Consider the following 15,014-nt stretch of genomic DNA (forward strand, 5'->3'; position numbering starts at 1 on the left):
TTAGGGCGAGTTGCATTTATCAGGTCTTCTCAGGTAGCTGCTGGCAAGACTCCGTACCAGGACTTCCTTGCGTCTAAACTTAGTCTTTCCTGGGACCAGTGTAAATTCATTTTCTCCCAAGGGACTCAGCCAGGTTTTTCAAGCCTGGCAGGCCCAGCCCTGGGGTAGGATGAGAGGTAAAGGCAGCACCTTAGGCCTCTTACACTTTTAAAACAGGTACAAGGTAAGTACCAGCTGCTTATTTTTGAACATTTAGGAAGACAAGTATCCTAGAATCTGTGGCTTTAGTTTAAGATCCCATAGCCTCTTTTTTTTTTTTCTTGCAACACTTTCAAGCCCAGGACTGAGCCACCAGCAAATAAACCCCAAGTAACCTCAATACAGGTTAATAAGATTAAGTGCTTGCTCTGCAGGCTCCCCTGCCCCTCCTTGTCCAGGTATCTTTAATGCTAGGCCAGCAGGTTTGCAGCTTAGCCAGGAGCTGGGGGTGAGGGGAGGGGGGCCAAGACAATTAGGGCCTCTGACCTACTACTGGATAAGAACATGGCTCCTGAGGACAGTGCAGCCAGCAGCACTGTATGTTAGGAATAGGAATGTGGCGGTGGGGGGTGGGGACAGTATATAAGTCAGGGAGAGAGGGGATGCCTTCCTGGTCCTCAGTGGACAAGAGGCTGGCTTGAAGGGAGGAAACATCAGTCCTTAACTCCTGATGGTATGCTTTGTCCTCCCAAACAATGGATGAGTATAAACAGCAAAGTTAGAGAACGTTGTGCAAAGATGGTATACAGTAGGTTAAGATTAAAGGAGCAACTCCCAGCTGTTTACCCAAGGGGAATGGAAACGTAGGTCCACACAAAAACCTGTGCATTCATGTTTTCACTTTTTTCGTATCACCAAAAACCACCCAAATGTCCTTCACACCTGGTAACTGCATAAACATCTGCACAACGGAACGCGGCTCAGCAACCAAAAGGAACACGGATGATTCTCCAATGCATTAGTCTTCTTAGTGAGAGAAGCCAGTCTCAAAAGGCTACATGTGATATATATTTATACAACATTCTGGAAGAGGCAAAACAAAGGGACAGATTAGTTTGATTGCTATGGGGACAGATTGCTAGGGACAGATTGCTATGATTAGTGGTTGCCCAGGGTGAGGGTAGGGGAAGAAGGGGACCACAAAGGGAACTGAGGGAGCTTCGTGGGGAGATAAGACTGTTCTATTTGATTGTAGTGGTTGTTAAACAACTGTATGCATTTGTTAAAATGCGTAACTGTCCACTAAAAATTAGGGTGAATTTTACTATGTGTAAAATAAACCTTAGTAAACTTGACTTAAAAAAACAAGAGTAAGGACAGAGCAAGGAAAGTGTCAGAGGGCTTAATGAGTCAGAGGCCCTAATGCTAACATTAGGACCAGGGAAGGGAGTAAGCTGGGAGTAGCATGAAAGGCCGGGAGATAGGGAAAGCACATGGAAACCTTGCTTTCTTAGTTTATACCTTCCATTTTAAGATGATTTTGAAAAGCACAGCAGGGCTCTTATAGGCAATAACTCTCCCGTAAATAAAGGATATAGTTTCCTTCCTATATGTGTCTCTCATAAGCACAGAGTATCTGAGGAGTGTGTAAGAACAAGGACCTGGAGATTACCAGGGAAGAAAGAGCAAGAAGAGTATAAACCTGGAGACAGGTCTTGCTGCTGGGAGGGACTTTGAGTGCTCTGTTACCCCAGTAATTTGAGGTCCAAAATGGTTCAGAAGGTCACGAGCTGTCATAGCCAATGAATATGAAGCTTAATCAGCTGAAATGATGACCCAGCTATTTCTGGGAAGGTCAAGATGGTTTGGCTAATGGCCATAATTGACACTAATAATATAAGCATCTTAATTTTCAAGCTAATACAGATGTCCCACTTTACCTGTAGCAAGGTGACACGGGGAACATTTTCACGGCACTTAAATGTGTGAAACAAAATGGAAAGAAAACGTAGGCAGACCCAAAGTAATGTCAACACCTAAAGCATTTATTTGGATATCTTTAAAGTTTTTACATATGATACATTCCAAATTTTACAAGTTGTCCACAGATATTAAAGTTATAGCCAATTTATTAAACAGATATGATTTTCCCTGATATGGAAAGCATGTTATATAAACATTTCTACAATAAAAATACATGCGGAACAAATCATAAAAACTAAGATGGTTCATTAGGTAGGGAAGACAATTAGCTTAATGATGCACACACTAGAAGATAAAGGGGGTACGTGTGTTGCTATTTCATAGAAGTTCATCTTCTCTCAGATTCCCTGACATTTTCAGAGAATGAAATCCAGGGACACCCTCTGCTAACAATGGATTTCTATGAAGTCATTCCTGAAAGCCAGAGTATTGCTATGATTTGGTGGAAATGTTTATAATCCATTTACAGAGGGAGAAACCTGGTCCTATTTTAAATTTAAGCTTGGTGAACATATGGAGAAAAGCCAAAAGAAGCTGGGCTTAAAAGCTAAAGGAATTGGGATGTGACAAAGGCCAAAATAAACATTAAAATCATAATGCCATTAACAGCCCCAGGTCTTATGAATAGAAGAAAGGCCAGAAAAAGGGGTAGAGTGCTGGGTTCTAATTTGAATTTTCTTCCTGTTGGTCCTCCTCTCAGCTGGTGAGCCAGTCCTGAGCAAGAAGAGCTAAGGTCATCCTTTCAGAGGAGGGGGGGTCCTGTCACACACTACCTTTGAGAAGCAGCAGTGAATGTGGCTTTTGCATTTCCACTTATTTTAGCCTAAAGTCTGGATTTCTGACCTTCCTCCTGGGTTTATTGCAGTGTATGCAAAGCTGAGTGGAAGAGAACTTTTAGATGCAGTTCAAAAAAACGGAGTGAAAGGGTTACTCGCATTGGCTAAAAAAAATCCAAGAGCTTCTGATTATTCATTTGTCCCTTAGCCCCACCTTAGAGAGGCTCAGAATTTATTCCTCCACTAAATCTGCAATCATTCTCTGTGTGTATTCAAGCTCTCAGCACACATGTATCAAACAAGAGTGGCTGTGTGGTATGTAACAGTTAAAAGCTATTTTACTAAGCGGCTATCATTCTAGGAAGGCACCTCTTAGTAAGAACAATAATGTTTAAAAATAATAAAAAGCCTGGGCACACAGGCTGTCCCAGGAATGTACTAAGTGAGCCAGCAGGTAAACAGCCATTCATCTAGTCCAGGAAATGCTGGAAGGGGTAGGAGAACCTCAAAACACCGAGTTCTCATTTTTTCTGCTAGTGTTTGATATCAGATGCATACAATCCCTCAGTTTAGTCTTAGAAACGGGAATATACTGTTTGAAAAATTAGGATACTCTAAGTTTTCAAAAAGCCCTTTAAAATGAGTTTTTCCCTCAAAGCCAAAAGTCTTGCAAAAAATAAAAAATAAAAAAAATAAATTCAACTTCTATAGCCCTGAAAACCACCAGCATATGAAGCAACCAGGCTCTCCCCCTCATCCCACAGCCTCCTCCTGCACATGTGCCCCAACCCGCTCACAGCCAATGGAGACTAGGGATAGCCGCTTTCACAATCCACTGCTTTGCTCTTAGAGGTAGGGTCCGCCAGCAGAGGGGACAGCAACCCAGTCCCAGTGTTGAGAGTCACTGAAAGGGACCAGGAAGTGTGACCCCAGCAGACCACAGAGACTGTTTCCTGCTGCTGTCGAATCAGCTTCAGGCCTGGAGGTCCTTGTGATCAGTAACGTAACATGGCTCAGACTACTGGGAACGGTCAAACATAGTCAGATGCCCACAAAGGGGCTGTGCTCAGCCTGGGAAGAGAAGCTCCTCGCTGGATCCTAAAACTCAAGCAGTTACGTTTGAGGGGCACAGCAAATGGTGCAAGAAAATCCACTGATGGAAGATGATTTTCATGAGTCCCCCAGAAACTATGAAAACAAAACTGGGAAGAAAAGCTTAAATAGAGAATTTATTTCCAAATTCGGCAGAATTTATTTCCTATTCTCTTTCTTGAAAAGCCAACTGGGTTACAAAAATCCAAGTTTATGTTTTTGGTAGTGAATTAATTATAAATGCTGCCAGTCGATGCCAACCAGTGTCTGATTTGCTTCCTGCGCATGTCCAATTTCCTCCGTGATACTGTGCTGGTGCCAAAGCTTCTGAATCTTCTTAAATCGCTCTTTGCACAAATGTAAAGGATTTCCCCGTCTAGAAGGAAGACGCATGTCACTCAGGATGCATTCTGTTTATTCATCTATTATACCCCAACCTTTCCTGATTTAGGAACAGTTACAAGTTACTGGTTTAAGATCCTCTGCAAAATTCCTGTTCGGCACGAGATTGTAGCTATTAACACATTAGCTCTGAAGGCTGGCTAGGAGCAGCTGAAGGGAGTAAGTGCTGAAAAGAAGAGGAAAATGTATACGAGCTACACTTACTCAGACTGGGGTGAGGGAAGAGAGGGTAAGGTTGAGGAGGAGGGTCTGGGTGGAGAGGTTAAAACTACCCATTCATTGTTCACTTCGTTGGTAAAATATAAGAAAAAGGGAGGAGGCAGAGGAGAGGATGCAAGGAAAATTGCAGGGGTAAAAATGTTCCCCAGAGTGCTGTCTTTCAGCCACAAAGTAGAAGCAAAGCAGCCAAATGTGAACAACTTCCGGGTCTAATTTAATAAAAAAAGAAAAAAAAGAAAAAAAAGGGGGTTTTGGTAAGTTCACGCTGGTGGACTTTGCTCTTGATTCAGAGCACATCAATCCTCTTAGTCTCTAACCAGGGCTCTTCCTCCTAAGAGCCCACAACTCCTCAGGGCAATGGGAGAACCATTACCAGGTGGCATATGCCTGTAACCTTGCAGCCGAGCTCCTGGGGCAGCCCCCTACTTATCTTGCCTTGGTTTCCAGGTCTTCTTTTTCTGTTCCCCAAGGCTTCTATCTAGGTTAAAACTTTCACCTCCTCTGGGCAAAGAGATGGTCTAAAAGAGGTTAACAGTGCTTGAGGGAACTGCTGTTAGCATTTTCTCATGATATAACAGAAGCAAGCAGAGTAGAAGTGATTAAGCCTCAAATACTGTTGTATTGCTCTATACGTTCTAAATCTCTGTTCCCAGACTCTTAAGTTAATAAGTAAGCACATCTCTCTCTTTTTTTTAAAGTAGGCTCCATGCCCAATGTGGGGCTTGAACTCACGATCCTGTAGATCAGGAGTTGCATACTCCAGTGACTGAGCCAGCCAGGCGCCCCAAGCACATCTCTTATCAATTAAGATTTGCTCTTTTACATCATCTGAACAGCACTGGGTCTCCTCATACAAAGCAACACAAATCACAACAGGCTATCCCTGCAGTGTTCTGATGCTGTGGATGCCGCGTGGCAATTTCCATGGTTCTCTGGAGTGATAAATGGAAAAAAAATTGGACTCTCTCCAATTCCTTTCCCTTATCTGTCCTGAGGGCCCTCATGACTTTTTTTTTTAAAGATTTTTTTTTTTTTTTTTAAAGATTTTATTTATTTATTTGATAGAGAGAGACACAGCGAGAGAGGGAACACAAGCAGGGGGAGTGGGAGAGGGAGAAGCAGGCTTCCCGTGGAGCAGGGAGCCTGATGCGGGGGCTCGATCCCAGGACCCTGGGATCATGACCTGAGCCGAAGGCAGATGCTTAACCATCTGAGCCACCCAGGCGCCCCATTAAAGATTTTTTTTTTAAATTTTATTTATTTGACAGACAGCGAAGACAGCAAGAGAGGGAACACAAGCAGGGGGAGTGGGAGAGTTGGAGAAGCAGGCTTCCCGCTGAGCAGGGAGCCCAATGCGGGGCTCGATCCCAGGACCCTGGGATCATGACCTGAACCGAAGGCAGATGCTTAACAACTGAGCCACCCAGGCGCCCCCCTCATGACATTTTAAAAAAATATTTTATTTATTTGAGAGAGGAGAGAGAGACAGACAATACAAACAGGCGGAGGGGCAGAGGGACAAGCAGACTCCCCGCTGAGCGGGGCTCGATCCCAGGACCCTGAGATCATGACCTGAGCAGAGGTCAGATGCTTAACCAACTAAGCAACCCAGGCGCCCCCACTCATGACATTCTGAGGGCTGGGAAAGAGAATGCCCAATGAGGCAGTCAGGGTGCCCTTCTTGGAAGAGTCCATCTCTGCCACAACAGAAGCTCTACAGCCCCCAGGCTGTTAGCAGGTAGGCCTCACTCAGGCTGATCACATTCACTGTGTATTGAAAGCTCTGAAGGCCCAGGGTCAGCCAACCCAGCCCCCCCAGGATGGGCCCTTACCTGAGTCCTTGGTCAGTCTCCCCATAGTCATCAAGGTAAGGAGGAGAATAAAAACAGCCTTTGGTTTTGCCAGCTAAAAATAGCACCTGACATTCCCGCACTCTGTAGAGAGACCATTTATACATTATAGATTAGTAACCTATGTTTGGGTTCAGTTCCTAATGGACTGAAGTCTTATAAAAAAATAAACACCAGTGTTAGAAGAAACAGCATTTATAGCAGAGACACCTCAAGTTTCAACACATCTGTCCAAGTTTTAAAAATAACTAAAATGATTGAATTGTAACCAATAATGACTGCATTGTAAATCAATATAGCGAGGAAGAGGAACATTTTGGATTAGGGATCAATGGCTCATGTAATACTAGCATTTAAAAAATTAGGAAGTGTGAGATAGTTAACTTTTTTAAGATTTATTCATTTGAGAGAGACAGAGACAGAGAAGCTGGGGGAGAGGCAAAGGGAGAGAGAGAAGCAGACTCCCCGCTGAGCTGGGAGACCGACGGGGGGTTTGATCCCAGAACCGGAGATCATGACCTGAACCGAAGGCAGAGACTTAACCATCTGAGCTATCCAGGCACCCCGATAGTTAACTTCTAAACATAAAAGAGTTACTGATATTTGATCCATTATTATGAGGAAATTGTTCATTTTTAAAAAATGTACAAAAACATCCTGAATTAGGTTGATTTGAAACACAAAGCAACACTGTACATGACTGAAAGGATTTTGAAATATGTGAGACAAGAGAAACTGCTTTATTTCTCCTAAGGGCTATTTAAAAATGTGTCTCCTGATCCCTTTGAGAGGTTTGCCTGACCTTTTTTTGGGTATTAATAATTTGGTTCATTTCAACATTTATTGAGAACATGTCATATACAAGAAAATTGTCAGGTGCAGGGGACTAAGGTACCTAAGATATAGACCTAATTTATGCCTCAGGGGAACTCAAACTCCTATCACTTCTCTCCTTCAAACCCTGAACTGAGTTCTGTCTCACTCAGAGATGTGACCAGGACCTAGCAGGCCCCAGGACTACCCCTTGTGCACACCACTCCAGTACTGGACACGAGCCTCACTGCTGTTTCTTGAACATTTTACAATTTTACAATTGCTATTCCCTGCCTAGAGTGTTCTCCCCACTTCTTTCAGTGTTTATTCAAAAGTCACCTTCTTGGTTCCCTAACTAAAATCCAACTCCCCATCTGCCATCTCATACTCCTCTCCCTGCTTTATTTTTTCTCCTTTGGGTGTATCACTTTCTAAATTCTTATCAGCCTTGTTTATTTTTTAATCTCCCACACTAGAAAATGAGCTCCACAAAGGTAGAGATTTTTGTCTACTTTGTTGACTACTGTATTCTCAAAGCCCAGTACACAGCAGTCACTATTAAGTATTTGTGGTATGCTGTCCAATATATATACAACCATAGTTGACCCTAGAACACAGCAGTTAGAGGTGCTGACCCATCTCCCCCACCACCCCTGTGCTGTTGAATATCTGCATATAACTTCTGACTTCCCCAAAATTTAACTACTAATAGCTCACTGTTGACTGGAAGCTTTACCGATAACAGACAATTGATTACCACACATTTCGCATGTTTTATATATTATGTACTGTATTCTTATAATAAAGCAAGCTAGAGAAAAGTGTTATTAAGAAACTCAAAAGGAAGAGAAAATACATTTGCAGTACTGTATTTACTGAAAAAAATCTATATATGAGTGGACTTGCATATGGTTCCAAACCATGTTATTCAAGGGTCAACGGCATACACATCAGCCAGTGATATGTATGGATCCCAAACCATAAGGATACAACAAAAGAAGTAATTTTGACTGGATCTGGGCAGAAAATCAAGGACAACTGGAAGTTTCACATTAGAATGAGGCACAAAGAAAGTAGAACTGAATTGTCATGGAGGTGGGAAGGATGACAATGGAAGCAGCAGCAAAGAGACTGCATGAGCCAGACATGAGATGAGGAGACAAGGGTCCCCTGTTTCTTGAATGAATAAAAGGAGAACAGCAGTCTCAAATTTCTTTGCAACATAGTAGTTTCTTGTGCTATCCCTCAACATGCATATACCATGGCAGATGCAAAGGAAAAAGCTCTGTTCAGGGCCTTACCTGAGGAAGATGCCCACCCCAGAACCACAGGAGTAGGTGTGAGCTGTGCAGGCTCCCACGTCTTCCCCTTCCAGTTCAGTCTGACAGCAGTAGCTCTGCGAGCACAGCAGAGTTCCACACACAAGGCACAGAGTGGGGGCTCTGCTCTTATCACCACCTGATTTGGGGCACCTCCATGGGACAAAAAAAAGCTCAAGTCATTGCTCTAAAAAGAGCTGACGGTGGTGAGCCACCCTGTAAAAAATTCTGCAACATCACGTAGAGTTGAAGATGCTTATATCCTATGGCCCAGACAAATTTACTTCTAGAATTGGGAACATCTCACACAAACACCATACTGGAAATATTCAATCAACAACTGGAGAAGAGGTAAATTAAAATCAATAGGAGAAAAAAAAAATGTAAATTCTGCTCTCACGTGGTAAAATACTACACAAGGTGAAAACTGATGAATTAACAAGTTACGTATGATGAATGTATAAAAAAAACCCTGACAAACAGTGCTGAGTGCAAGAAACTGTAGAATATATACAGTAGAGTGCCATTTTAAAGCTTAAAACAGGCAAAATATGCTGCTTGGGAATAAAACATTTGTTGCTAAAGTGTAAATGCAGAGGAAGTTTGATAGTTTGTGTAGAGCAGAGGGTCTCTGCAGGGGGAGGAGGAGGGCGCATCAGAGAAGAGGTACACAGGGCAGCTTCAATTGCCTCGGTAAGGTTCCAGTTTTTACACTACCGATTATTCTTATGCAGTTTCTATGTCAAACATTTACAAATATTACTAAGGGCTCTTATTACTTTAAACTGCAAACGGTTATTTAGATATCCTGTAATGAATCAAATTTGTCACCCGTCAGCCTGTTTCCCATACCTTATTCTGAAGCATGCTGGAATGGTGCTGTTACAAGATGGGCAGTGAAAAACACTATCGAAGTTATAATTGCCCCACCCAAACAAAATGGAACAAAAACAACGTCCCTTCAATTCTGTATAGAGCAGTGAATGCTTCCAGGGGTAAGAAATGCTCAACACTTGAATATCAGAACTTACGAGAAATTAGATGCTTGATTAATGAGGCTGCTGTAATCCTCTGGAAGGTCTATTAATTTGTTGGATTCTCTTGGATAGCTAAAACGAAACAAAACAAACCAACAAACAAAAAACCACATAGAAAACCAGGTAGAAGTCATATTATAAAAATGACAGGTAACTCTTAGTTAAAACAAATAAAGGAAGACTGAATCTGAGTGACTGGGTATTATCACAGTGGTAAAAGAAGCCACAGTAAGAGATTACAAAGGCACTCCTTTTTTTTTTTAAGATGCATTATCTTTATTATTTTAAAATTTTTTAGGTAAGCTCTACGCCCAACATGGGGCTTAAACTCACAACCCCAAGATAAAGAGTCCCATGTTCTCCCACTGAGCCAGCCAGGCGCCCCTAAAAAGGCACTCTTAAATAACACAGGGCCCTAGGGCTTACATTTTCACTTGAAAAGCTCAGAATACATTATCAAGACAGTAGACAGTACTTAGTATCTGTCCCATTTAAGTGAAAATCTGGTAGCTCTGGGAAGAAGGGGAGATTCCTCCCTGGGCTTCTATGGAAAACAGTACAGTAATGGAGAGTCCAACCACACAACTCAGGATAAGACAGAAAAGATACACTTATTAAGGGTGAAATGAGTTGGGAGGAGAGAAGGCAGTAGAAGAACAGATAGATTTTCTTTAATTAGAGACACCAGGCCATGTTGATTCTGTGACAAGTTAATTCATATAAAATGTAGATCCAAATTCAACTGGTATGTGAGGATCTGTTTTCAGTGCTCACACATGCCCACCATGGGCTGTGTGATGTGGCCTGTCCCTACTTTCCCTGAGGGAGGGACACACAGCCAAGGGGGAGTGACTAAGACAGCAGATCTTTTTTTTTTTTTTAAAGATAGAGAGGGAGTGGGAAAGGGAATCCTAAGCAGGCTACAACGCCCAGCGTGTGAGTCCAACCCGGGGGCTCGATCTCACAACCCTGAGATCATGACCTGAGCTGAAATCAAGAGTAAGACACTTAACTGACTGAGCCACCCAGGTGAGAAACAGGATTTGGTAGGTAAGTCCTGGTATTGTTTTTTAAGATTTTTTTTTTTTAGAGATTTTATTTATTTATTTGACAGAGAGAGAACACAAGTAGGCAGAGAAGGCAGAGGGAGAAGCAGGCTTCCCACTGAGCAAGGAGCCTGATGCGGGGCTTGATCCCAGGACCCTGGAATCACGACCTGAGCCGAAGGCAGACGCTTAACTGAGTGAGCCACCCAGGCGTCCCTAAGATTTTTTTATTTTTAAGTAATCTCTATACCTAATGAGGGGCCCAAACTCACAACATCAAGATTAAGAGTCACATGTTCTACTGACTGAGCCAGTCAGGCACCCCTAGGCCTGAGTATTTTTTAAAAGTTTCCAAAATTATTCTGATGTAGACCTCAAGTATAGAACTACTGTTCCACATGAGTTTTCCGACTGCAGAGTTAAACCATATGGAACTGGTGATATTCAACCACTTCTGACTTAAATTAACTGGAATTTCATATGGTTCAACTTAATAAAATTAGGGTGCTATCATTTCTAGATTTGGGACAGGATGTGTATAAAATCAAATAAATAGAACAGATAATCTCCTCTAGCCTTCTGAGTTTTATGGATGATGTATTTAGCAGAACCAAGGAGAGATTTAACAAATGAAATACATCTGTTATCACCAGGATAGCATACTTTCCTATGGAATCAGAATAGAGCTAATGTCAAAAAGAAGAAGAAAAAAAAAGGCCATGATCTGATAATCACTGAAACTGAGTAACAGGAACGTGGAGCCTTATTATATGATTCTTCATACTTTTGGATAGTTTAAAATTTTCCATAATAAAAGAAAAAAAACAGAGCTAAGAAAAATCTGGTAAAGAACCTACATTTTTAAAAAGCAAACTTTCCAAAACACAATAATTTTGTTATTTGTCTCCTCTGCCAAGAATAACGTACGTATATACTTATATTCATAATGCTTATTCTTTAGGAACTCCCATCGTTAGACTAAGAAAAAAGTATGAAGGCAAGATGTTCTTCCTCTTGGAATCACTGAATGCCTGGGAAGTCAATTTTAAAGGAATGGCACACTTACATCCTACTTCCTCCCTACCCTCCGCCCAACCAAATCTTTGATAATCTTTAACTTACCTTATAGCATCTCTTTCACCTTCTAGATATCTTTTAACTTCAGTGTTATGACACCAACTTCAATGTAAATGGAGAAAAAAAAACCAACAAAACTTAACTTTTGAAGGGTTAGAATAGAATTTTTTCCTCTCTATTTCTCTACCTAGTAAGAGAAAAACAAATCTTCTTGGCTTAATATATTTACCTCATCAAAAGGAGGAAGACATAGTTTGCTACAATTTTTAAATCAGAAGAATATGACCTGTGATTTCCTAAAAGCATACACTATTATCCCACTAATTTGGACACTCTGGAAAAACCAGTATGAATTAATGACAAGATCTTACTATTTACAGCTAGAATACTGATTATAAAAAAACTTTTTTGTTTTTTAAAAGATTTTTTTTTATTTGACAGAGACAGAGAGAGAGGGAACACAAGCAGGGGGAGTGGAAGAAGGAGAAGCAGGCTTCCTGCGGAGCAGGGAGCCCGATGCGGGGCTCGACCCCAGGACCCTGGGATCATGACCTGAGCCAAAGGCTGGCACTTAACCACCTGAGCCACCCAGGCATCCCTCATTTAACCATTTTTAAGTGTATAGTTCTGTAGCATTAAGTACATTCACACCGTTGGGCAACCCTCCCTACATCCATCTCCAGGACTTTTTCAACTTACCCAAATGAAATTCTGTACTCATTAAACACTAACCCATTCCTCACTTCCCCCAGCCTCTGACAATCATTCTATTTTCGGTCTCTATGAATTTGACTACTCTAGATACCTCATGTAAATGGAAACATATAGTATTTATTCTTTTGTGACTGGCTTCTTTCACTTAGCATGTTTTCAAGCTTCATCCATGTTGTAGCAGGGGTCAGAACTTCCTTCCTTTTTAAGGCTGAATAGTATGTCACTGTATGTATATACTACATATTGTTTATCTACTCATCTGTTGTTGGACAGTTAAGTTGCTCCACCTTTTGGCTATTATGACTAATGCTGCTATGAACATGGTTGTACAAGTATCTATTTGAGTCCCTGATTTCAATTCTTCTGCAATATATACCTAGAAGTTGAATTGCTGGATCTTATGATAATTCTATGTTTAAGGTTTTGAGGAACTGCCATACTATTTTCCAGAGCAACTACCCTATTTTCTGTTCCTACCAGAATGCACAAGGATTTCAATTTCTTGACATCCTCACCAACATATGTTATTATTGTCTGTCTTTTGATTACAGCCATCCTAATAGGTGTGAAGTAGTACCTCACCGTGGTTCTTATTTGTGTTTTCTTAACGACTAGTGATGTGAGCATGTTTTCACGTGCTTATTGGCCACTGTGTATCTTCTTTGGAGAAGTCCTTTGTTCCTTTTTAAACGGATGGTTGCTTTTTTGTTGAGATATAAGAATTCTGGCCATATATTTATACATTCTGAATATTAATCCCTTATCAGATACATGATTTGCAATTATTTCCCCCCATTCTGTGGGCAAAAGAGCCAAGTTTTAATCTTAACTCACTAACTTGACATGACTGACAAATAACTTTCTCTAGACTTCAATTTTCTCAAATATAAAGTGATGGTATTGGACTAGATAACCCTCAAGGTTTTTCAGTCCCCAAAATTTATGGAACAGAGTCCTTAACAAGTAAGTTAATACGAGGAAATAAACATTCCTACCACTACACTCCTTCCAAGCAAATCTGCTTATGCTATTCACTAGCTTAGAAAAACTTTGCCACAAAGGTAAATTCTTAACTAAGAAAGTCTAATCCTTATAGGATGAATTACACAGATTGAATTCTGCCAGGCTCACTATCTGAGAATTACGTACTATGTGATAAACCTAAGTTTGCTTCTACAGAACTATTCGATATAATGGAAGAAAAGTGTATAATCATTACCTTTCAATCAGTAATTTTGTTATCTCATTATTTTCTTGAAAAAGGCAAATGAGGTTGTTTGGCAGGGAAAGGTAGTTACACAAATGTTCAAAATGGCTTGTTCCAGAAACTGCAAACGGATAAGAGAAGAGTGATGCATGTAACAACTAAGAGTACATCCTGTAGGACAAGCAATAGCAGAACTTAAAAGCATGATGAAAAAAACAGTCTGGATTTACTAGATATGTAACTTTTTTTTTTTTTAAGATTTTATTTATTTATTTGACAGAGAGAGACACAGCGAGAGAGGGAACACAAGCAGGGGGAGTGGGAGAGGGAGAAGCAGGTTCCCGCAGAGCAGGGAGCCCGACGTGGGGCTCGATCCCAGGACCCTGGGACCATGACCTGAGCCGAAGGCAGACGCTTAACGACTGAGCCACCCAGGCGCCCCGATATGTAACTCGTAGGAAGTTCACAAAAGGGCATGTGGAAGGGGTCCACAGAAAATGGCACAACTGAGAGCAGAACCAGGCAGCTCCCACACCAAACTGGTCACGATTTCTTTGTGTCTCAGTTTTACCATTTGAAAAATGGTGTACCAGCCCAATCTACTTCACTGGGGTTATGCGTGAACAAATAAATGACAAAAATAACATATGGGTGCTCTGGAAAAGTATAAAGCAGTACAGAAATAGAAGATGATTTTATCATGAGAGATGGATTTAAGCACTACCTTTACTCATCACTGCAAATGATTAGGAAGTCTAGACTATTAGCTGAATGAAGGTGCCAGTCAAAAGACTTTGAGAGGGCAATCTCACCTGTGGGCACCCCTTGCCCTGTGCCAGTCACTATGAGGTACAGAGACAGTAAACTTTAAGTCTGCTTTGATACTACACTTTTATGAAATGAATTGAAACATAACATAGAAAATAACTGTTAAATAGCAAATAAATTCCTACATTAAAATCATATATATGCAATTATTGGTATTCTGAACATTAATACCACACATTTCAAGTTAACTGACATTGTGAGTTTTCACCTTTTATTATCTGAAGAACCCAGTTTATGAATAACATATAATTGAACATTCTAACTCTGAAAGTAAACCTAGTATGTTTTTGTACATAAAAGCAGTACATTTACTGAGAGCCAAATAAAATCAGACATATATACATAAATATGCATTTTTATTCTGTAATTGTGTACATCACCACAGTCAATTAGCTATGTTCTAAGTTTTTTTTTTTGGGGGGGGTGTGCCCATGTTGGGGGGGCGGAGGGGCAGAGAGAGAGGGAGAGAGAATCTTAAGCAGGCTCCACACCCAGCACGAAGCCCGACACAGGGTTTGATCTCATGACACTGAGATCATGACCTGAGTCGAAATGCAAAGTTGGATGCTTAACCGACTGAGCCAACCAGGTGTCCCCTAAGCTTTCATTTTTACAAGTCACTTTAATTATACACTGCTGGAGTGAAAGACTATATACATTTCCTACATTTTG

General features: G+C 41.1%; 1 protein-coding gene across 6 annotated transcripts in view; it reads right to left on the reverse strand.

Annotated features, from left to right (window-relative positions):
- Positions 1-1,876: 1,876 nt before the first annotated feature.
- The window catches only part of UBR2 (ubiquitin protein ligase E3 component n-recognin 2), a 116,505-nt gene continuing 103,367 nt past the window's right edge, over positions 1,877-15,014 (reverse strand). For 2 of the 6 annotated variants that reach the window (XM_032409817.1, XM_032409815.1), the window contains exons 42-47: positions 13,527-13,635; positions 11,639-11,695; positions 9,465-9,542; positions 8,416-8,586; positions 6,284-6,385; positions 1,880-4,206 (exon numbers count right to left, since the gene is read on the reverse strand). In XM_032409817.1, coding sequence (XP_032265708.1) covers positions 4,065-4,206; positions 6,284-6,385; positions 8,416-8,586; positions 9,465-9,542; positions 11,639-11,695; positions 13,527-13,635 — 659 coding nt within the window. In that variant the 3' untranslated portion in view covers positions 1,880-4,064. Of the gene's footprint in view, positions 4,207-6,283; positions 6,386-8,415; positions 8,587-9,464; positions 9,543-11,638; positions 11,696-13,022; positions 13,636-15,014 lie in introns of those variants that run through there. The other 4 variants (XM_032409818.1, XM_032409814.1, XM_032409820.1 and 1 more) reach the window with 3 other exon arrangements.

Source organism: Phoca vitulina, unplaced genomic scaffold (genome assembly GCF_004348235.1).
Source record: "Phoca vitulina isolate PV1807 unplaced genomic scaffold, GSC_HSeal_1.0 scaffold11, whole genome shotgun sequence".
Classification (NCBI taxonomy): domain Eukaryota; kingdom Metazoa; phylum Chordata; class Mammalia; order Carnivora; family Phocidae; genus Phoca; species Phoca vitulina.